This window comes from Strix aluco, chromosome 15 (assembly GCF_031877795.1).
Source record: "Strix aluco isolate bStrAlu1 chromosome 15, bStrAlu1.hap1, whole genome shotgun sequence".
Taxonomy (NCBI): Eukaryota; Metazoa; Chordata; class Aves; order Strigiformes; family Strigidae; genus Strix; species Strix aluco.
This window is the reverse complement of record NC_133945.1, coordinates 3,472,672-3,497,070: the sequence shown is the minus strand read 5'-3', so window position 1 is coordinate 3,497,070 and position 24,399 is coordinate 3,472,672. Positions and strand designations below refer to the sequence as shown.

Sequence of the window (24,399 nt, the reverse complement as noted above, 5' to 3'; positions counted from 1 at the left end):
AAGTCCCTTTAAGTTTACTCCGAACAAGCCCATGGGTAAGGAACACGGTCAACAGCAAGGCCTTTTCTTATATATCCTGTGCTCTAGCCCCTTGATTTTCTTAATAACCTTCTAACAGGGCTAGTCTTCCCAAAGTTTTACCCCTATAGTATGATTAGAGATTAACAATATATACTAATAGTAAGGTTATAAACTCAGCAGCTGTTCTGTTGTTATAAATGCCCTTTGATTTTAAAATTGTAATCAAAATAATGCAGGACTAGTTTGGAATTCTACACTGATTATGAAATGCTGTTTCTCTACCTTTGCTGCTGCAGAGGAGGTACTTGTTGCTACTTTTGGACTTCTAATAGAGCATAACTTTGGAAAGACTGCAGAAATAACTATCAAATTGAAGCAATATATTGTTCAAGTTCCCTGAAATGCAACTACTGACATTCTGCCTGAGATTAGATCCTCCTTTAATTGTAAAGTGTATTTGGAACTGGTTTGATGTTGGTTCTGAACTCTCTCTCGTATGCAGGATAATCTACCCTTTTTTTTCAGGACAGGGTTAATCCATTATCAGTGATACCAGATTACTGAAGCTTTTCTTCCGAGCAACCTTGAAGGAAAGGGAAAAAATCTGTAGGGTTTTGCAGAGCTGAAAGAAAATAGATTCTGTATAAAATGACAGCTTTAACTTTGTAATTTTTATATGCTCATCTTACTGTAAAATGGCTTTTGTTTTCCAAGAGAAACTTTCTGTACCCTTGGTACTTAGTGCAGAGAATAATGAAATAGTCTGAGATGGTAAGATTTTCCTACCCGTTTTTAGCTGCTGGCTGAAATTATGGAAGCACAAAATTTATGCTGGAATAAAGGAGATCTAGTGATAACTGCTGGTATGAATAGAGCGTTAACCTCCCCATTTGCTTACTACAGAGGCAAGGAGTGCATGCAGCAATTTCCTTAGGCTCGCTCAGAGAGTGAGGACTTACCTGCTCGATTAGACCAGGGTTACTGTTTCATCTCCCATTTCCTAATTTAGGTATCCCTTAAAATCTCCAGCACTGCCAGATTAACACTTTGTATATTCATATATTGCACTGGGAGGTCTTAAATCAATATAAACATGTCCTACCAGTTAATTTAACAGACAAATTACATTGGCATAAGTATCCACACTGATACTTGTACTGTGATGATTAAATTGTCTTTTGTTTTGTTTTAAAGATGATGTGGGGAATTAGGATGTTGGCCTGTTTCCTAACAAACTTTAAATGGCACAGTTCATATTTTGAACCTTTTGCAAGGGAGAATGTACAACATTCCTCTGTGTGGACATATTTTTGATGAATGTGAATATTGTGAAGAAACTGAATTTGAGCATTAGTTTTTAAAAATGGGATATATATTTGTCTATATATTGTAGTTTTTAAAAATGGGGTATATATGTGTCTATATATTGTATATATATGATATATTTATGTACAATGCAATGTATGTTTTCTGTGTATATGTGTATATATACTTGAATGGAAAGTATATTTGTATTAGCAAGATTCAGGCTGAGACTGTGATGAGCTAGTTGTGCTTGTGCATCACTTGAACAGCAAAGCCTTCCCTGTAGCCTGCAGACAAGGCTCCTCATGCTACCTGGCCCAGCCTAGCAGATGTATTGTTAAATACTACATGGAAAAGGCCACTATTTTTTTGGAACAAAAGGATAAAACCAAAAAAACCCAGGTACTGGTTTTATACTTAGTATAGATCATGACTTGGAGAGTGCTGAGGTATGGGGCTTTGTAAAAGGGTGAGTTCATCTCCACAAAGCAGCTTGCATTCTCCTTCTCAGCGCGATACAACCGTGGCAGTCTGAGGCCAGCTGGGAGGCTTGTTATGCTGTAGTCAGGCTGGCTGCATTAGTTTTGGGACCTGCACCCACTGCAGTTTGGGATGTGAAGTGTTGAAGGAGCTTGGCGGTTGCACAGGTCCCCTGTAAAGGCTGGCCCAGAGTAGGAAACAAATGCTTCAGAGAAAACTCCTGGGCACACTGTTGTGGTACTTCATCACAACTATTGAAAAGGAATAATCACCATCTGTTGAAGCTGGTCAGAGAGTGGGAGGAGCAGGTCTAGGGGGTATGTGCTCTTTAACCTCTGAATGTTTTTCTCACACTAATAAACCCATAAACATTGCCGTTGTCTGTGAAATACTTCTTGGCAAACATCTCTCTTAGATAGCAGGAAAGGTCACACCTAAGATTGTGTCTTCTACATGTAAAAATCTATGTGTGTTTCTATTTGTGCTGTCAGCTGCTGTTCCTGCCCTAAAGAAACTCTATGAACACCTAAGAAATAAAACATGGTTACATGTACTCCTGTAGAGAAGGTTTAAATAGGAGCAAAAGAAACACATCTGTGTTCAGCATAAACAAATGCAGACGTTATGTCTAAGAGGAGAACAGTTCAAAGCGTGGATATTTAAAGTTATTTTTCTGCCAGTAAATGTAGTGGAGAGAGATCTAGAGGTGACAGACTTCAAGCTGACAGAGCATTCGATGCAGGAGAGCGAGAAAATGGATTGTTTTATTGCACATGGATTTGCTACCATGTCAGAGCGTTTCACTGACAGTCACACTGCATCTTCGGCTGTACATACTAGACTGTACTTCCAAATGGAGAAAGATATAAACTGAGGTGTTTAGGGAAAGAACAAATAAAATAAAATTGAAGACTGAAGATTGCATATTCAGTGTAAAATTTTCATCAGAGTCAGAGTTTGCTGTTGAAGGGAGACCTGTTTCTAGTTACTTCAGCTTTCGAAACAAAGGGAAGAAGAATAATTAGTACAATATGAGGGATTTTTTTCATCCTTACAATTTGGAAGAAACCAGAAGGAAAACGCAGTCAATATAATATGAAAATTCTATTGATTTTTCTGCACTACTTTGTCAGATTATTTTTTTTAATTGGATCATTTTTAATACATCATATAAAATAGTTTTGCTGCTTAAATGCAGTTTTCTTTTGGTTTTGGGGGGAAAAAGACAGGAATTCTCCTCTCTTTTTAATTTTACTAGTTGTTCCTTGCTTTTTTATGATGTAGGCAGGACAGAAAGCTCCTGATCTATGTCTTTGATAACATTTACCATCCAGTATCATCTTACAATGCTCTGTTCTTTAGCCTTTTTGACCCTTTGTGGAACCATTAACCATTTCTTTTCTCTTCCATTTTTTCAACAAGAGTGTTTTGCGGTTTTTTGCAGACTTTTGTTTGGGTTTTGTGTGTTTATTTTGTACCTCGGTGGTATGTTAATGATCAGTGCAGCTCACAGTGATTGAGCATTAGAAGTGCTTGTCAGCCCAGGGCAGGGGATGGGAAGGAGGATCGCTGCTTGCAGATATGAGGCATACTCATTCTCCTAAATATAAGCTACTGTCACTTATGTGGCCAGCAGTGAAGAGCTCATTCTGTGTCTGAACTTTTGACTTTAATAAAGTACATGATAGATTAATCACAGATAATTTAAAGACCTTGTTTAAGAAGGCAATAGTACTTTCCTAAGAATGAAAGCATGGGATTCTAGGACAAACCTTCTGTGACAGCGCTTCGTATGCAGCGGTGACATCACAAGAGAAATCATGTAGATGCCTGAAATTATTTGCTCTGTAATGTACTCTTCTATCAGGTCTTTATCAGTTACTCAGGAAAAGTGAGATGTTTCTAGACTTTGTCCCAAAAGAATATCAAAAAACCAGCAGGAAGCAGCTAACTAATACCCTATTGTTATTGGTGAACTAGTATTAGAGTATTATCCAGAATTGTATTCCTGGGGTCCAGCTTGTGCTGCACACAGTGCCTAGGGCAAATAATAAAGAGATCGAACGGCATTTAACCTCGTTAAAGCAATCCATTGAACTGTGTACTCTACTGGAAAGGATCATTGCTCCAGAATGCATCAATGTGTTCCAAATTGCTCTCCTGCACAAGATGAACTAATTGCTCCTGTATGCAATGTATACTCCTGTTTTTATCCTTCTGTTCCAAAAAATAGTGGCCTTTTCCATGTAGGATTTAACAATACATCTGCTAGGCTGGGCCAGGTAGCATGAGGAGCCTTGTCTGCAGGCTACAGGGAAGGCTTTGCTGTTCAAGTGATGCACAAGCACAACTAGCTCATCACAGTCTCAGCCTGAATCTTGCTAATACAAATATACTTTCCTTTCAAGTATATATACATGTACAGAAAACATATTGCAACTTGAGCAGCTTGCTCTAGTGTTAAACGGAGTGTTTAATTTTGGCTCCGCATACATCTTCCTCAGTGATGAGTGGCATAGGAAATAACTGAAGCTGTAAATGTGACAAAACATGCTTCGGATCAGGAGGTGTTTGGGGGAAGGGTGCTGTCCAGTCTTGCTTCCTGCTCCATGTAGCAGAGTTGTCAAGTTATGCTGCTGTGAGTCTGGGCTTGGGGAAGACTGCAGAATGCACCGAAGTACTCGGGGAGGAGAGAGTAACTGTCTGCTAGTTGTCTTTTATTCTGCAGTTATTAACTGTCTTGCTGCGTTGCTTCGTTCTTCTGTCAGCTTCTTTGGTGTATGAAGCAAGCATCTCAGACGTGGTTGAGCATTCCTCAAGGATGAGAAATCATCTACTCATAGTTTTGGGGTTAATTTTCTCTTCCTGGGATGAGGACTAATATCTAGCAGACTTGAGGAAGCAGTTCTCATTATCTTTTCATGTGCCTTCTGAACGGATTAGTTTAATGAGGCTATGGAAGAGAGTAGACTTGAGTCTCTACCCTGGCTACATCACTACTCAACAGTATAAACAGCAAACAATGTGCTGCAGGTCTGGGAGTCTAGCGTTAGTTGTGATTTGTAGGGCAGCAAAAGAAAATATTTGCTTTCTGTTAGCACATTATAAAAATGCATGCCAAAATTTTGTCATCGGTATCTAGCTGTATCTGTACAGTACATAGCAAATAGCTGAATCAAAGGTGTTGTAACTGTCTGTGGTTAAGATGAAAAATGTTATTTTCAAAGTTTGGGGCTCTTGTTACAGAGCAGCTACGCTAGATTTGAATGAAGTGTCTTAATAAGCTATTAATTTGTAGTCAAACTTTCAGAACACAAAGTTGCAAGAATACCTAAGTGGAATAGGGGACAAGGTTTTTCTGATTAATTATAATTTCTTTTTAGGAAACTTTTTTGTGATTATTAAAAGCAATATCAAATCACATAATCTTAGGTTTTTGCCAAATTTGGAATTTATTTTAAGAAGCTTAGAATGTAAATATTTCACTAGTGTGGAGTACTGCGTGTCCTCTGGATTTGAAAGAAATAATTGTCCTCTGGGTTAGTTTTACTTCAGATATTTCGGTTTAATAATTTTGTTTTCCAAAATGCAGGAATTAGCAAAGTTGTCTCTAGCCGCGTTATCTTTAGTAAAATTGTAGCCTTATATTCCCCATAATGAAGGTAAGTCGTAATTCAAATCTTCTCTTTTCCTGCTGTTTTATTTTTTAGACACTTTCACAGAATTTTTCTTCACAGGCATTATCAGAATTTGACTGTCACGCTCGGCTTCACTGCTGTATATTTTATACAAATTCAGTGCAGTTTTCAGCTGTCTTCTGAAAGTAGCCCAAATGACAATGGGAAGAACTAAAGCAATGGAATGGAAAATGTGGCTAGACTAGCAAGCTAAATATTTCCTAAAAATTTAGTCACTGACTTGAAATCATGCCAGTTCCAGTTACCATGGTCATGGCTTGGTTTTGAATTGTAATGATTACTTGGTTGCTTTGTAGTTTAAACGTAACCTTGAAAACTCTTGCCTGTTCTGCAGCCATTTTTGGCATATCTTCAATATGCATTTTTCAAGTTCTATTTCTCACTTGTGTCAGGGTTTTTCATATTGCACTTAACTGAAGAGCTCCATTATAGACTAATAGATCTAACAATCTCAAAATCGTGTGGCAGTTACTAAGAAAAAGGCTTTTTCTCCTGGTTCTGTTCTGTCTTAATTCCTACTGTTTTGTGAAAGTCAGTCTGATTAGAAAAGATAATGACTGCTTCCCCTTTTTAAGGGGAACTTTTAAGGTATAAGTAACTTTCAAGCTTTGTTATTGTTATGAGTAATGTAAATATTTTGTTAACTTTTACAATCCCCTTATAGTTCTGTTCTAACAGGTACTCTGTGCAATTCAGGTGCTGATCCATCATGTTGTCCCCATGTCCGGTTAGAGGACACTTACCACAACATGATGCTAACTTCTCTAAATTTACTTTAGAGGGAAAGAGGTTTGTTGCAATAAGGGGGTATAGATGGGTCTCTCTGCCTGCCTTTAACCTTATCTTTATACAACCATTGAATTCTGAAATGGTTTTTTCTCTTCTGCCTGTGTCTTACCCCTTCTTTATATGTGAAAGCTAGGTACTTTAGGTGAAGATGGGACTTTTTGATACAGGCATGCACTCTTACACAGCCATCCTCCTCTACTTTTACTCCTTAGCTGACACTCCAGCCTTCCATCCCTCCAAATACAACAGTCTGCACTGCCTGCTTGCTCCCTTGTGGTAGGAGAGATGTGGTAGGACACAGCCTCAACCAGCCTTTCGCTACTGAATGCGAGACGGTTTTCGTCTGCTCTTCCCACCAGCTCAGAGTTAATCATTGCTCTTTACATGGTTGCCAGAAGACAGAGGACTTGCCCAGAGGGATAGAGGAAGTTTTGGAAGGAGTGGGAGGAAGAGATGAAGGCTGGCTGGAATTTTCCTGAGACTTCTTGCGCTCTTCTCCTTTGGCAAGTAAATACTCCCCATTTGAGGCCTGCTGGCTTACAGTAGCTGTTGGCACAGTGTCAGGAGCTATGCACCATTACACTGAAGCACACTAATTCTGTTGGTTTTGCAAGCACAGTTAAGAGCTGGTCATGCTCTGGCAACCTTGACAATGCCCATTTGCTTTGCTGTCATTTTTTCTTGCAGCATCTAGAGCTTTGAAAAGCATAAGCAGCCAGACCTACTTGCAGAGTCAGCAGATTTATCCCAGTCAAAGTATGTATAAGAGTGTAAGCTCAAATCAAAAGTTCTGGCAGTCTGACTTCCATCCTCTAGCCACAGACTTCAGTGAGCTTGCTGAGGAGCACATACTCATATTCATTAGTTTCTGGAATGGACAGTAACTTCCAGAAAGAATAATGGTTTTCTGATGAAACCTCTAAATAAGCCTGTGTCTCTGAATGATGGAAAATAAGACAGGAAAAAGTAAGGAGAAGAGAGAAGTTTACAGGAAAAAGGACAGCCAAGATGTAACTCTGCATATCTTAGAAGTTGTCTCGTATGATGGAAACTTTACTTAACCCTCCCTTATATAAATATAAGCAGCTCCCAAAGGATGGTGGCAGAAGGGGGTGGTTGTTGCATAGTGGAGACTCCTGGAAGCACAGGATAATAATAGTTTCTCTACTAATATGGCCGTGAACAGAATGGTTCGTATCTCCGTGCTTTGGTCACTGCTAAATAGGATTAAATTTCACTTCTCCACAAGTATCTTATTCTAGGATTTGAATTAAAGATAATGAGTTTCCCTGTGATTCCCAGGTGGAGAATGGCAGAAAAACGTTAGCTTCCACGGAGCTGACATCGTCTCTGTGATGGACTGGTAACCTACTGTTACTGTCTTTGCGTACCCTGAAACACGCTCTCGGCTCACGTTGAGAGGTATCATTTCCAAACGTCGCAAGATATCTCACTTTCAGAACTGAAGTCGGGACAATGTGTTGCCTCCTTTAATTACAGTCCGAGAACTAGTTTCAGGTGTGGAAGAATACAACAAAAAGAAATGGTGAGCATTTCTGTATTGCTCTTACGTTGTAAAAAGATGGCTCAAAAAGAATCTTCTTTTTATTTAAAAAAAAAAAGTAGTAAATATTTGGTAGAAAAGAGGCATCTAAAAGCCTTCTCTTGGAGGGCTCCTGTCTGTTGCTGTCAACCTTTTAAAAGAGGAATTAAATTTTGGAGTTTCAGCCTGCAGTTCCAAAATACCCAGATTAATATTTAGTCAGAATTTAAAACTGTCTGAATTAAATGTATGGCTGTCCAAGCTAAGTGTATATTTACCAACCTCTGTCTACTTGAGGCAGAATGTTTGTTTTACTTTCCTGTAGTAAAGTAGGGAGGATGAGTTGTCTGTTCTGATGTTGTATCTACCTTATGAGTTTCAAATCATTTTAATTGCACTTGTTGTACGACAGACCGTGCTGATAAATGTCAAGTTCCATGCATTCTCCAGTCTGGTGACACAGAAATGGCTAAGGGTTCTTTGGAAGCATTTCAGTAACTGCTTTTGTTGATTTAACCTTGCTACGTAATGTCTTAATTGTACAAAACAGTTTTATAGGCCTGTTGCGTTTTATAGGGATTGTCTGCCTTTGCAGAATGTGCAGCATTGATGGCCGTGTGCTTCCTAGCTTTAATCTGACACTGAGGACACGTTGGCAGAGACATTCCAGCACTGGGCAAACCTGTTGCCTGCTGTTAGTGCATTTTATTGTATCTTCCTTTCTAATGTTGCAGTGATGTGATTAAAGCTGATTCAGATATGGCCATTAGTGACTGCAGTCATGCTGTCTGCTGGGACACAGGGGTACTTTAAAGCTGGATCAACTGGTAGATCATGTAAACACATGGTTCAAGGAACTAGAGGCCAGAACCTGATCTTTCAGCTGCTGGTGCTATTGCAGTAGTGTGCGTTTTTAAAATCTAATGTTGGTGATAGCAGGCCCTCTAGAGGGTGATTTGATCATAGAAGCGTGCACAAGGTCAGGACCAGAAATCCAGTGCAGTACTCAAGCGAATTAAGAAGCAGTTTCATGAAGCTGTTTGAAGCTGGCTTGAGCCTGTACTGCAGCCAGAAAGGGTGGTTCTGCCCTGCACTCATCTTTGTTCTGGCACTAATCTGGCTGACCATACAGCTGCACATCTTGCTTATCCAATGGAAAAGAAAAATTGTACCAGATTAACAAACTAATCTCAGTGACTCTGTGGCCACGCTAGTGCTAGTACCAGCACAAAGAAATCACTGGGAACGCGTGGCTGTGGCTAGCAGTAGGTTGGCATATCTTGTCACTGGCCACACAGTCTTCGGACAATGTAAGCTGCTCATGAGACTGCGTCCTTGTGGTATAAATAACAGTTACTTCCCCAGAGAATTAGAAAGAGAGATTGCAAATTGAACGGGCTTTACAATGGATATTTTTGAAGTGGGAGGCTTCTGTTCTTCTAAGTGAGAAGTTAACATAAGGGTCCATGCCTCAGCTTGGACCTTCAGTTCGGGAAATCAGCTTCCTGTGGAGAAGTCCTGAGAATCAGCCCCTTGGCTGGCCGTTGATAAATTCCTTCAGTATGAGTTACTGACAGAATGGAAATAAGGTTTGGCTTAAAAATAAAAAGGCACGTGTCTTTAACTTTCCTTCCTTTGGGAAACAGTTTTGGCATGGCAGGATCAAGTTGAATGTATGTGTGTGTTCCTAAAGAAAATGGGAGATTACCTGTTACTCAAGCCTCTATTTTTTTACTTTTGCAGAAAAAGCTGCAAGTCATTTAATGACCAAATAAGGTCTCCATTCTCATGATTTATCTGATATGCTTCTCCTGGAGCCATGGATGAATACAACCGCTTTGTGGATTGGGACAAAATGGATGTTACTGTCCAGAGCCAGGATGCGAAGGAGCTGACCTGCACAGAGTTCCAGGAGCTCAAGCAGCTGGCCCGCCAGGGCTACTGGGCCAAGAACCACTCTCTGAGAGCCAAAGTGTACCACAAACTAATTAGCAATATCCCATGTCGCACAGTGACCCCAGATGCAAATGTGTACCGGGACATTGTTGTAAAGATTGTTGGAAAACGTAACAGTAGCTCCCTTCCACTACCAGAGTTTGTGGATAACAGCCTGGTCCCCACGTACTGCTTGAATGCAGAAGGCATCGGGGCAGTCAGGAAGATTATATTGTGCATTGCGAATCAGTTCCCAGACATATCATTTTGCCCAGCACTGCCTTCTGTGATAGCTTTGCTCCTCCACTACAGCAAAGATGAGGCAGAGTGCTTTGAACAGGTTTGTCGCATCCTTGCTTGCAATGACCCGTCGAAGCGGCTCATCGATCAGACGTTCTTGGCTTTTGAGTCCTCCTGCATGACCTTTGGTGACCTGGTTAACAAGTACTGTCAGGCAGCACATAAGCTGATGGTGGCAGTGTCCGAGGACGTGTTGGAGGTTTACTCCGACTGGCAGCGGTGGCTCTTCGGAGAGCTGCCTATGGTGTACATTGCTCGGGTCTTTGATGTGTTTCTGGTGGAGGGCTACAAAGTTCTCTATCGTGTTGCGCTGGCTCTTCTGAAATTTTTTCACAAAGTCAGAGCCGGGCAGCCCATGGAGTCTGACAGCATACAGCAGGACATTCGAGCTTTTGTGAGAGACATTGCCAAGTCAGTGTCTCCAGAGAGGCTTCTGGAAAAAGCCTTTGCTATCCGCCTTTTCTCACGGAAGGAGATCCAGCTCCTGCAGATGGCCAACGAGAAGGCTCTGCAGCAGAAGGGCATCACGGTCAAGCAGAAAAGGTAGGGCTCTCATTACCAGTAGCATGAGTGGTCTCGTGGGTTTTCCCAGTGTGATGAGCAGTCACTCGGTCCTGGGTGACTGGTGCAGAAGCTCAACTGGTACATGCTGGTATCTCTGCTGTATTTTTTTTCTCTGCAGAAAAAGTCAGCGGCCCCAAAATTAAGCATTGTTGGGATTGCAGTGAGAAGTGTAACTGAAATGTTACTATACAAGAGAAACAAAGCAGTTTCTCACAGCTTAGTGATGAATTTATAATTACTTTTTACAGGTACACAGTAACTGGAAGTATTGTATCTCAAAAGTATCTTTCAAAGCTGTTTTTAAACTAAAAAATATTTTAGCAAAGCTGGAAAAAAACACTGATAAATTACTTGGAAGAAAAGTATCCAAACAAATGTGAAAATTAATTCTTAAATATGAGATTATTTGTATAAAATGTCAATTTCATGCTGACCAGTGCTGTGAATTCAGCAGCCTCTGTAGGCAAGCACTGTCCCAGCTGGAAATGTTTGCTTAACTGGTGAGTTATTTTAACAGAGTGAGGAAGAAGTAGGTCTTATTTACGGGTTACTTTTTAAATTAATTTGACTTCAAGCCTCCTGGAAGTCAAGAGTATAGTAATCATATGTAGGAGTTGACCTATTTTTATGACAGATTCATGTACTATTAAAAAGAATGATTTTACAAGAACCATGAAAGAGAAGAGTGAGGATGCTCATCCAAGCAATGACTGCATTATCACAATTTCTTTTCAGAAATGAGGGGAGGAGAAACCAGCTGTGAAACTAGTAATTAAAATCCTGCTCCAATGTGATAGTAAAAGCCCCAATAATAAAAAGCTTAGCTGAAAGACCTGGCCATGTATATAAAAAAAGGCAGCAATATATTAATCTAAACAAAATTAGTATCTTGCCAAGTGCAAATGTATGTGCAGGTAAATACTGTTGTTGTAGCCATGGTTTGTTTCTCTTAAGGCCTTCTGTGGCTGCAGTAAACTTCTCCCAAGCATTTTTGAAATGTGAGTTTATGTTGAACAGCTTTATCAGCTATCCTGACCTCTGAAGGGAAGATGACTTCTAGAAGTCTGCTGGGGTCAGTAAGTGTGATGTCTAGCACTTGGTATTCTAGAGGGACAGTCTTTCATTTTCTCTAAATCTTCACAAATCAAAAGGTATCAGTCACTGATGTATTAGGATCTTGCAGCCAATTGTGTTGCTGAGGAGTTACAGTAGTTGCAAACAGATATCATTCCATGGTCTTGAAATATATACCTAGCAGATTTCAGCCTATAAAATAAGATAAATGTTAGCAGAACCTCTTTCATGTGCCTAAATAAATGTAAAGGTCCTTCCAGTCTTTTTTCCAATGGTTTATTTTTAGATTCTCAGTTTGGTTTACAATTAGCTTGTGCTTTACTTTGCTCATATCTTGGAAGAGACTGCTCTGTCAGTCTCAAGTATTTCAAGGCCTTTAGCCACCGGAATGTCACATCGGGTAGAGTTCAGACCATTGTATTTGGGACTCACCGCCAGAAGTATTAAATGTGTATCTTTTCTTCCTGTAGTGAAGTTCAGCAGAGTTGTAATACCCTTTTTGAGTATATTCTTCAGCAACAGAATGAGAGCTTTAAATAAAATTTTAAAAACCCAAAATTTAAAACAATAAAACAAAACCAAACAAAAAACCCCAACCAACCACAGAAGCCCCAGAAGCTCCTGCTGTGTTAAGTGTTGTAGAAGTATTCTTGCTCAGAAAAACAGTGATGCCTTCAAAGCAAAATACAGTGAATTTGTACTCAAATAATGCCAGTAGTTACTGCCTTACCATCCAGAGTTGCTAATGAGAAACTGTTATCCTCTCTCGGCTGCTTTTGTAGAGATACTGAAACTTCTCAGTGTCCCCTGGCATGGTACTGCTGTGAGCTTGGCTCCGTTCAGATCCCGGTGTAGGCAGATGTGGGTGCTGGAGAAGGGAGCTTTTCTCCAGGGCTTGATAGGATATGATTTCTCTTGTCCAGATGTGTTTGGTCTGTGCAAGGGGGTGATGAATTATTTTCCAGTCATGTAACTACAAGCAGGTAGCAAAAAAGGAACAAAAAAAATAGAAATGGGAAATATTTTAACCTGTCTGTTTGTTTTTCTCATTCTTGGTGATTCGAATCAAACCTTGCTTTGTTTCTCTCCAGGCTCCTTTCATTCACTTTGTTGCAGATGTAGGAAATCACTGATCTTTTCTATCTTTTTTTGTCTTTCTCCTCATACATTCTCCTTCTGTCAATTCTGTACCCACTGCACCCCTCCTGTTTGCAGTGTTGCATCTCCCAAAAGGTACGTTAAAACACTTGAATCTTTCCACTTTGCTTGTTCCTTCTGTCTTTGGCTGGTTATTTTTTCCAAGGCTGTCATTATTGCTTAATGCTGGGGCAGGAGAAGCAGGGCAGCAATTATAGCATCCGATTGCTGTGTAACATCTCCTGATCACACTCTTACAAAGTTAGTTCAAAGCACCTGCAAAGTTGTAAGATAAGTGATCATGGGCCCAGCTAGTCAGCCCAGCACTTCCATACAGCAATACCAGCCTGTGTTTTCCAGAATGGAAAAGAGTAGTGTTAATGGTGGGATAGAAGTCCTTTCTACACTGGGCAAAAATGTGGTATTTTTTTCTTTTTTAAAGCATCTCAAGTAACATGTCTTCAGAACTGTTGGGTGTTGTCCCACATCCAAACCTGGTATATGCTTTTGCAATAGTTGTGAGACATACTCAACTTTTTTCTCCTTTGCAAGCTTTCTGTAGTTCATTGGAAAGATGTTGGACTGAACCCAACTTGGCACAGTCCTGGAAGTGACTTGTCTCTATTCATACTAGATTATATTTATTTTTAAGTAGGTAGGGGTTTTTTTTAGAGGCAAAATGATAAGACTATTTTCCTGTGGTCAAGGAGGTCAGAGTTACTCAGCCATATAGCATTAATGATTAATGAAGTCATTCATCAAATCTTGGCCTGAAAAGCAAATCTTAAAGAACAAAACCCAGTGGATTGTGATACCTGATAAGCAGAGAACTTGGAAAGGAGAAAGACTGCCCTGTCAGTATTGAATACCACAAGATGTATGAGTTTAAATTAATTCATATACCTTTAAGAATCTTCTGGCCTTGTTGCAGGTGCCCTGAGTTAACTTTAGTGAGTGATGCACACTAACATTTGTACTAATTTATAAAATCAAAATTTGAATTAATTTCCTCATGCTTTCATGACTGAAAGAACACCTTAAGAGACTTACCAAAGCATGTTTCATATTATATCCCATGTGCCAAGGATTTTACCTCTAATAAATCAGCAGGCTGTTAATTCCAGGCAAGCAAATCTTCAATGTCCATGTATTTTACTGTAGTTACAATGTTTGAAAGTAGCAGAAAGCCTTGATTTCTGCTAGAAAGCCCATAGTTTGGGTTTGAGGGGACTTAGGTAGATGCAGGGTGTCTGTTGACAGTGATCTCAACACAAGATTAGGTTTCAGGCTTATACACCGCATAGGACTTACATTGCCATTTATGACTCAGAAACAACATACCCCTTCTACCATGCCTAACTGAAATTATAATGGATTTTAAAGATAATGCAGACACCATAAGATTTGACCCAAAACAAAGTAGAGCAGGAAGGTGTAATTCAGTGAGTCATACCTTGCAGCGTGGTGTTTGTTGCCGTGGAATATGTACAGAGTATGTCCACTGTGACAGCTGCTACCACATGTTGTCAACGTGGGCTTTATCTTCAGGAACTCCAAGGTCTCCGAAGCATATTGTATTAATGATACAGCTGTAAAAACAACAGTCTTACAAAAACAGCAAATAAGCTGCTTTATTAAACACCTAATTTGTGCTACTTTTCTAAATCGAATGTCCTTTGGGATGATAACAGCTGAACATATTTTTCCAACATCAGTAATCAATAGAAAGTTGTCATGCCGACCCCAGTAAGCCAACATGAGGAACTGATGAGAATGCTAATGCAGGGTAAAATCTTAATGAATTTGTTCAGTTCTAGTGGTGGACTTTAATGCAGTGCCAGTCCAAATTCAGTGTTCTCTCAAACTGCTGTCTTTTTACCAGATAACCCTGAAAGACCTCTAGTATGGTGAAAGCTAAACTTAATTTTCATCAATTGATATAGACCAAAATGGGTTTTTTTTCCTTAGCTAACTTGTGTGCTGGTCATTTTCACTCATTTATTACTTTGAGAAGCAACTACCCAACTGAAGGAGATGATTTTCAGTGTCATTAGAGAAATACTGTCAAAAATGAGAGGATGAATAAACGTTAGGTACCTGTAACTCTAGCTGCAATTTTCTGAATCCCCCTAAAAAAACTTGTGTTTTTGTTAAGCAGCACAGAGTTTGGTTTGATGTAGGTGCAGGCTGTGTATTGACACTGGTCTGGACACAGGATCAGGTTTCAGTCTTAAGCACCTGCAGCTGTGATTTATGGCTGGGAAATAGCAGGTCATTTTATTTCAAATCCTTCAAGTCAAGCTGTGGTCTGGGTTTTACTAACTGGATGGTGATGTTAAATATAAAATGATTCACCATGGTATTCAAGGGGCAGGAATGGCATGCCTGGAATAGTTTTAAGCAGCCAATACAATGGTAAATACTTTCTCGTAAATCAGAAAGATCTGTTTGTAAAAGTGATATTCTACCTACATGGAAAAGTTGTAGGAAGACACAGGGTACTGGAAGTGAGGTGTTACCATGAATACTGCTGAACACAGGCTTCGAGTGGGGTCTGGTCGGAGAGTCCTTAAATCAGCAGTTCATAGTAGCCAGGAGAAGGAACAGAGGCAAAAGAAAAGGTGCACTGAGGTTGAGAGCCTTTTAGGAACTTAAGTACTTAAGTTTAGTTGCCCAAGCAGCTCACATAAGTGTGAAAAATGTACAGACCAAGCATAGGAATAACTGAGGCTTGCTTGTTTGAGGTTTAGTAAGTTTAAAGCTATTTTGATATTTGCTACTAACTCTTACCCAATTTATCATCATTACTTTTCCTCCAGAAATTCACTGTAATAAACTAGTTGACTGCCCTGAATGTTTTTTAATTCCTTGAGTGTGAGAAAAATCTAATTTTGGATGAACTGAACCCAAGGCTTTATTTCTCAGCTCTGTTCTGCAGTGCCACCAGTCTTTAGCTGCAGACCAGACAGGACCAGGAGGGCTGAGACCTAAAGTAAGATTCCAGAGATGTGGGTTCAAGTCTTGGCTCGTACTTTGCTTCAGCTGAATCTCTCCTGTGTCTCAGCTTGCTCTGTTTAAAAGCATAAATAATGTCCTAGTCAGTGATGCTCTTAAGTTTTAAAACCCTTTAATAGTTGCAGCTTGCTTAAATAGGTGTCCGTATAAGTTCCTTGCTAATTAAATAATGCAGGGTAACAGTGCAGGTAGTGATTTTGTTCCTTTTGCTAGAGGAAGTAGTAATTCATTTTTTTTTAAGTGGGCTAAGGAGTCATTTCATCAGAAATGCTGACACTAAGACAGCTACAGTAAATTTCAGAAAGCCTTTCCCAACGTCTCCAGGCAAGCACTGCTCTAAAGTCCAGTGCAAATGCTGCTGATTTCTTGGTGCTACAAGCAAGAAAAATAATACAAAATGTATGGTTTGTGTGTTTTCAGGAGTGTGAGCTAAGCTATTCAGATACATGCAGGTATGCAGTATTGATGTCCTCTTTATGTTCCATGAAACTAAGGGGAACGAAATGTGTAATTGTCCAAAAAAACCACCAGAAACTGGCAAATACTTGCAACTGAACCCTTGCATGCAGCGCAAACCACCTAAAGCTTTGTTTAACTAATGGCTGGTATCTTGTGTAAGTTCCTATGTCACTTCCACCATGTACTTGGCTGTCACCTTGCATTTTAAAAGTCTTTAACATCAGCTGTGGATGCAATAACACTTGTTTAATCCCCAGGCTTTGAGTTTGTGTGCTTATTTAATCTGAGAAATGAAGACTGCTTAAGATGATGATGATTAGTGTTATTATTATTATTCCCTTCAAGTGTTTAAAAGCCACAAGTCAGCTCTTATAATTAACTCCAACCCCTCTGAGGGGTATGGGGGTTTGCTTTGCGGTGTGTCTAGCATTCCTTCATGTTTTCAGGCTCCATCTGTAACCATGAACCTAGGAACTTACTTGGTTCTTAGTGAAATGGAAGTCATTGGTAATGACATGTTTCCAAGAGGTGGAACTTTACAAAAGGTTCAAATATTTGCCTTGGATTGAAATTGCTTAGCCTGGTAATACTGATTCCTCTAAGATTTCTGAGGGTTTTAGGAATTCTCTAATTCCATGGATACAGGCAGGACCTCAGAGGGGGAAAAAGTACTACCTCTTCCTCTCAGATCCTGGCCGTTTCTTTAGGTGTTCTGTTCTCTATGCTTAAATACTAATGCCAGTAAGACTGGCTCAAACAGCAAATATAATTTGATCTATTTAAGGTCATGCTTATCCCAGCTGACTCACCATGGTGGTGCAGGTGACAGCTGCCATACAGAGGAATTGCTCCAGGTATTTCAGTAAGGCCAGATCACTCACTACCTCTTGAGAATTATGTTAAACTGCAGTAGTTTTTTATCTTCGCTAAGTCATGGCCTTCTAATCCCATGGGCTGGAGCTTTGAACAACAGCATATCAACCAGGGCTTTGTAGCGTTCAGCTGTCTTTGCGTGTTACTGTCCAGTAATCTGAAACTTGTTTTGTTGGTAAACTATTGTTTCTCAATGTTTGTTTTGTACTTTTCAGGCAGAATGTGCACTTAGCAGTTCATGCTGAGAACTTCAAGTCTGAAATTGTCAGTGTGAAGGAGATGCGAGATATCTGGTCGTGGATCCCAGAGCGATTTGCACTTTGCCAGCCCCTCTTGCTTTTCACCACCTTGGAACATGGCTGTAGTCTGAGCCGGTAAGGAAAACCTTCCCCGCTCTGCCCTACCGTAGGGCAAACAAGAGCAACTGGTGAACTGTTTGCTGGATTGACGAAAAGGCCGTGCCTAATCAGAACTTGATCTGAAGAGTATTATTAGCGATGGCATGTAAATGTGGCAAATTCCTATTGGCTACAGCATTTGACCAGGATACCTCACATGCCATTTTAAACTGTCCAGGACCAATTGGAAGAGTCAAACTTGCATCAGTTCACAGAATATGCTGGTCTGAGACTGATTCATTCCCCACAGGGTATGAATGGTTTAGCTCAGTGGCTGCTCTGCAGGCTCTTTTGATAGATAACCACATTCAAACTGATCCTAAGAATAAGGGAGCTGGAAACTGGAGATTCCTTTACCTATGAATCTGTTGTTATTTTTAAAGTGGGATAAACTAGGTATGAGTTCTCCTTGCACTTGACACAGAAGACTATAATCCTATAGCTCCTACTAATGACTTCAACATCTGCAGTTGAGGTACTGAGGTGGGGAGTGGTCTGCTGTCCCAGCCCCATGGGCCTGTGAGGAAAAGCAAACAAAGAGAATGCGTCATAATTATTTTCTATGAAAACCAAAAGCTCTTCAGACAACCGTAGTCCTTGGGGCACAACTTTTTTTAGGTTGTCTTAATTCAAAATGCTGCAAAATGCCACTGTTACAGAATCACAGAATCATCCAGGTTGGAAAGGACCTTGAAGCTCCTCCAGTCCAACCGTTAACCTAGCACTGAGAGTTCCCAACTACACCAGATCCCTCAGTGCTGGGTCAACCCGACTCTTGAACCCCTCCAGGGATGGGGACTCCACCACCTCCCTGGGCAGCCCATTCCAACACCCAACAACCCCTTCTGTAAAGAAATACTTCCTAATATCCAGTCTGAACCTTCCCTGGCGCAACTTGAGGCCATTCCCTCTTGTCTTATCACTCATTACTTGGTTAAAGAGGTTCATCCCCAGCTCTCTGCAACCTCCTTTCAGATAGGTAGTCTTCTAGTTACTCTGCAGAGGCATAAACAAACGTACAGAGAACTGCGTAGAGAAGAACTGCTTAAGAATATTTGTTTATACTCAACTCTGTTATTTATGATGAACTATAGAAAGCATTTGCAGAAATACACTTAATCTTTGGATGTCTTTTCTGCCATGCCATCAGCTGGAGGAGGAGGTGGTGACTGACGTTAAGGAGGAAAAGAACTGCAGTTGGTAGTAGTTGAGTGCTCATTTTTGTGTACTCTGCACTTCAGGTTCTATTCTCACAGCGAGGGACATGAACCAACTCTTCTCCTCATTAAGACCACAGCAAAAGAGGTGAGGTGAAAAGCAACTAACTTAGGTTTTTAGACAGTTGCATAATGCTGTATTGCACCACACAACTGTTTATAATAAAATGAAGAAGCAAGGGACCTGAAATTGCTTGGGGTTTGGTTTTGGTTTTTTAACAATACATGCTTTAAATGGTTCCATTTGTTGATGATGGGACTGTGCGTTCTTGGGTAAGTCTTGTAAACTAGGTCTTGGTCAGCTATTCTTTCTGCTGTAAGTAGTGTGGGATGATGGACTAGAGTAACTCATTTTGCTCTTGGACAGACTCTCTTAATTGCAGAATCAGAGGGAGAGTCTGGGGAATTGTGTTAAGAAACTCATGGTTCATAGAAGATATTTTCATTTTCTCCAGGATATGAGGAGAGAAAGTAGCAGAATTTAAATGGTATGAATATTGGACTACATAATGTGGAAACAAAAGCTTTAACTTCATCTAATTCTTGTTTAAAAAAAATAAATAAATAAAACAAGAAAGCTGTGAGAATCTGAGGAGGAATGCACACAGGTGCCTTACCTAACGAGTGTTGCTTCTCTGCTCTACTGTTTATGACAGTATTGGACAACATAATGTGAAAACAGAAACATTAGCTTCATCTCATGCTTTTTTTTAAAAAAAGGCATAAAACAAGAATGCTTCTCAGAACCTCTGAAGGAGGGCACATAGTGCTTCCTGTAATGTGTTGGTTCTCTGCACCACTGTAGGTGACTCCTAAATATTCTGTGTATAACGTTAAACTATTATTGCAGCCTGTGGGCTTATGTTCTCCTTATGTTCCTGCAGGATTACTGTCTGTGAAACAGCCCCATTTCTACACTTACTTGCATCTACCTAATGCTAAGGCTCCAGGCTGTTCCATAGTTCTGTGTATGGTTTCTGGCCATCCCAGGCCTGCATTGACATGCCAGTGGCTTATAGAATGCCCATGGTATCTAAACGGAAGAGGGAAAATATTTATTTATTATTTTGCTTCTTGTCCTGGAGCATATTAAAAGTCTAGCTTTGTAAGTGATACTGGTTTTTATAGTATGGTTCGTTCCTCTTAAAAAAAAAAAAAAAAAAGTCCAATCAAAAAAGTAGGAGAAAAGTGTGGGGGTTTTGGTTTTTTGCAAAGGATTGCATTCATCCTTTATTCGTAAATAACTCGTCTGTATTTACATTTTCGTCTTACATATTCGTCTGTAGTTACATTTTAGAAAGAAGAAAATTTGCCTTCTGATTTTCTGTCTTTCATGTATTCCGGGCATATCAGATCAAGAGTTCTGCACCATCTTTTTGTTTACATACATGATTTATCGATGTAAAAAAAACCTGCTCTTCAGTAGTTTTGTCCTAGGAGCTCTGCTTGTAACGCTGGTGGAGGCTGAACAGTAAATGTACCTTAAAACAATTCTGTTTAACCATAGTTTCTGGGAGAAAAAAAAAAGCAGAGTTGCTTTCATCCCATTCTTGGAGCTTCATTGTTTGGTCTGTGTCCACTTGGCAGTGATGCTTATTGTTGGTAGCGAGAAATTCTTCTGGTGCAAACAAAAGACTCCACAGAAGAGCTCAGCCCTCTAAGGCTGTGTTTTTCTTTATTGGCAGCTAGTGAACCCCATGCTGTTTGAGTAGGCTGCTTTAGATATCTGAGCTAGTTCAGCACTGGCTTAGCTAAACTGATTTTAACCTACAGTTTGAAATGGAGGAAGCCACCAAGGCTACTGTTTATGACCAGAAGATGTTCAGGCAGAACTGCTCATACTGTCACCTGCGACAATGCTGTTGCTTTGGATGCCAAAATGAGGAAGTGGAAGTCAGGCTTTACAAGTTTGGAGTGATTTGTGTTTTGGCACCTGGAGTTATGTTGGAACATTTCTCCTTAAAGGCCTCAGAGATATGAAATAATTTATGAAACTTGTAGGATTTAAGGGTATCCACCAGTGGATTAGAGCAGTTTAAATCTATCTTTAGATATAAGTACTTGTGCTGCCCTTAATCCACTGATACAGAGACTTTCAAAATCAAACTAAAATAAAACCTCCAGTTCTGGACTCTGAAATGTTGATATCAATAGGTTTAACACACTTTCTTCTGCAGTGGAAAGCCTCCTGACAGTGCTGTTTGTGCTAGGTCTGTGGTGCTTATCTGTCAACTGACTGGAGCGAGCGCAGGCGAGGAGGGAACAAGCTGAGTTTCTTTGGAACTGGGGAGTGCTTTGTGTTTAGGGTGAGTAAAATTCTATTGTCGTTACCCAGTAGCAAGGCAGAACGACTGTACTGGTGTGAGTAACTCTTACTTCCCTTCCACTTGAAGAGGCTGGATTATATGCCCTCCTAGTTTATAAAGTCTACAGAACTCTTAATTTGGAGGAGAAAATTTTACTTTTCAGTTTTGTGCTAACCCTTTTTCTCCCCTTGCACAGAATATTTTCTTAAAAGATATAAGAAGGTAACTCAGAAAACACTGCATCATTTCTTCAACCACCTAAAAAGCAAAGGTGTAAAGAAAGAAAATAACAGCTGGCCTATAATCACACAGGTGGAGTCTGAAGGGCTGGAACGTTCTTTGCTGTGCAGAGCTCTGTGTAGTGTGTTTGCACTAACTAAAACTTTGCTCTTCTCTACCGCTGTGCAGCTGCAGCCAGAAGTGGAACGCTACGAGTGGGTGATCATAAAACACCCAGAACTGGCCACAACTGGTTCAGAGCCAGAAAATCATGCCTCACCGGCTTCCAGCACCCTCTCTTCCGGCCGTGTCCCATCAGACCCCTCGGATCGCCTTTCCCCCTTCTTATCAGCTCGGCACTTCAACTTGCCTTCCAAAACAGCCTCCATGTTCATGGCTGGCAGCAGTGAGTGCATCATTATAGGTAAGTCAGTGTGAGAACTTGAGCAGATATCCTACCAGCTCTTCCTATCTGCCTAGATAAGAGAGTCACCTATATTTACCATATATGTACTTCAGTATCACTACAGTTAGAGATAAAAGTGGCCAAAACCTGACGTTATTACCCAACAAAAATTTTCTGTGGGAAGACTTGCATATCAAGCATTTTAGAGTAAGATAGTAACTCATAGCTTTAAGCACAGCCATACCTTCATGCTGCCTAATTCATGATGAGAAATATTTCACAGAATCACAGAATCATCTCGGTTGGAAATGACCTTGAAGATCATCTAGTCCAACCGTTAACCCAGCACTGACAGTTCTTCCCAACTACACCAGATCCCTCAGCATTGGGTCAACCCGACTCTTGAACCCCTCCAGGGATGGGGACTCCACCACCTCCCTGGGCAGCCCATTCCAACGCCTGACTACCCGTTCTGTAAAGAAATGCTTCCTAATATCCAGTCTAAACCTTCCCTGGTGCAACTTGAGGCCATTCCCTCTTGTCCTATCACTTATTACTTGGTTAAAGAGACTCATCCCCCCTCTCTGCACCCTCCTTTCAGGGAGTTGTAGAGGGCCATGAGGTCTCCCCTCAGCCTCCTCTTCTCCAGACTAAACCCCCCCAGTTCCCTCAGCCGCTCCCCATCAGACCTGTGCTCCAGACCCTGCACCAGCTCCGTTGCCCTTCTCTGGACACGCTCGAGTCATTCAATGGCCTTTTTGTAGTGAGGGGCCCAAAACTGAACCCACTCATCGAGGGGCGGCCTCACCAGTGCCGAGTCCAGGGGTAAGATCCCTTCCCTGTCCCTGCTGGCCACGCTACTGCTGGTACAAGCCAGGATGCCATTGGCCTTCTTGGCCACCTGGGCACACTGCTGGCTCATTATCAATCACCCCCCCAGGTCCCTCTCTGCCTGGCAGCTCTCCAGCCACTCCCCAAGCCTGTAGCGCTGCTGGGGGTTGTTGTGGCCCAAGGGCAGCACCCGGCATTTGGCCTTATTGAAACTCCCCCAGTTGGCCTCAGCCCATCGCTCCAGCCTGTCCAGGTCTCTCTGCAGAGCCTCCCTGCCCTCGAGCAGATCAACACTCCCACCCAACTGGGTGTCATCTGCAAACTGACTGAGGGTGCACTCGATCCCCTCGTCTAGATCATCAATAAAGATGTTAAACAGGAGTGGCCCCAAAATCGAAGTTCTTGGATAGTTCTTGAAGATGAACTGACTTTGCACTGAGGCTTTTAAAACACAGGGTAGACTCTAAAACTTGTTAATTCTCCTGAAACTTCATTGGATCTGTAGTGCTGCTGACTTTGGCAAAAGCCTGCTTAGTAAAGTTGTCACCTAAATGGGGTTTCCAAGGAACAGGTATAAAATCGTAGTTGTCCTTTTCCCAAAAAGCTTTACTTGGCACTTGTTAGGAGAGCAACTAGCCTGGCGATTTTCTCTGTAACATCAATTGTTGGCTGATTTCCCACTTAGCAGCTCGTGCTCTAATCAACTATAAGTTGGGCTGTTCCAGTGTCAGCTAGGCTGGTGAGAGCTTCGGTGTAACTGTATCTAAATTAGAAATCACTGTTAATGATGTATCACAGATATTTCAGAGACCTTTACCGTTGAGCATATATCCCACCAGCTCTTTCTGTCAGCCTTAGATAAGAGTGTCACTTATATTTACCATATATTACACTATGGGTAGTAATAAGAGAAATACAGGCTTGGGTAGTAGATATATGGAAAGGAATGTTGTACACGATTCCAGCTGTAGACCAGCATTTCCACCCTTCTGACTCTTCAGATGGTTTTGGTAGCTGTTCTTAGGCAGTTGCCCTGTAAGCAATACAGGAATCTTCCTTTTTGTTTTCCTAACAGATTTCTGTCTAAATTTACTTCACTTCACTGCATTCTCTGACTGCAAGCTCTCTGAATCTTGACATAGACCCACAGATAATCAAAATGCTAAAGCTCATGTGTTTTATAATCATAGAGTACCAGGTTGGATCCTCTGGTCCAACCTTTCTTGGCAAAAGCACCATCTAGACAAGGTGGCCCAGCACCCTATCCAGCTGAATCTAAAAGGTGTCCAATGCTGGGGAGTCCACCACTTCCCTGGGGAGATTATTCCAACGGTTGATTGTTGTCACTGTGAAAGATTTTCCTCTTGTGTTCAGTTGGAATCTCCCCAGGAGTAACTTGTACCCATTACCCCTCATCTTTTCCATGTGACTCCTTGTGAAAAAGGGAGTCTCCTTCTCTGTAGCCACCCTTTCAATACTAGAACATGGTGATAAGGTCTCCCCTAAGCCTCCTCTTCTCAAGGCTGAACAAACACAATTCTCTCAGCCTTTCCTCATCTGGCAGGTTTCCCAGTCCCTTGATTATCTTTGTGGCTCTTCTCTGGGTCCTCTCCGGCCTGGCCACGTCTTTTTTTGTATAGAGGGGACCAAAACTGAACAGTGTTCCAGGTGTGGCCTGACAAGCTACTGACTAGAGTGGGATAATGACTTCTTTATCTCTGCTGGTGATGCCCTTGTTGGTGCAACCCAGCATCCCACTGGCTTTCTTTGCCCCTGCAGCTCACTGTTCACTCCTATTGAGCTTTATCGTCCACTGGGACCCCCGGGTC

At 41.1% G+C, this 24,399-nt stretch overlaps 1 protein-coding gene across 17 annotated transcripts in view; it reads left to right on the top strand.

The window, feature by feature from the left end:
- The window catches only part of TBC1D24 (TBC1 domain family member 24), a 33,446-nt gene that overhangs the window by 3,970 nt on the left and 5,077 nt on the right, over nucleotides 1-24,399 (top strand). For 7 of the 17 annotated variants that reach the window (XM_074841581.1, XM_074841577.1, XM_074841576.1 and 4 more), the window contains 8 exons: nucleotides 6,506-6,796; nucleotides 7,596-7,839; nucleotides 9,580-10,614; nucleotides 12,925-12,942; nucleotides 17,409-17,567; nucleotides 18,833-18,896; nucleotides 21,019-21,114; nucleotides 21,523-21,757. In XM_074841581.1, the coding sequence (XP_074697682.1) occupies nucleotides 9,656-10,614; nucleotides 12,925-12,942; nucleotides 17,409-17,567; nucleotides 18,833-18,896; nucleotides 21,019-21,114; nucleotides 21,523-21,757 (1,531 nt within the window). In that variant the 5' untranslated portion in view covers nucleotides 6,506-6,796; nucleotides 7,596-7,839; nucleotides 9,580-9,655. Of the gene's footprint in view, nucleotides 1-11; nucleotides 6,801-7,595; nucleotides 7,840-9,579; nucleotides 10,615-12,924; nucleotides 12,943-17,408; nucleotides 17,568-18,832; nucleotides 18,897-21,018; nucleotides 21,115-21,522; nucleotides 21,758-24,399 lie in introns of those variants that run through there. The other 10 variants (XM_074841583.1, XM_074841580.1, XM_074841585.1 and 7 more) reach the window with 7 other exon arrangements.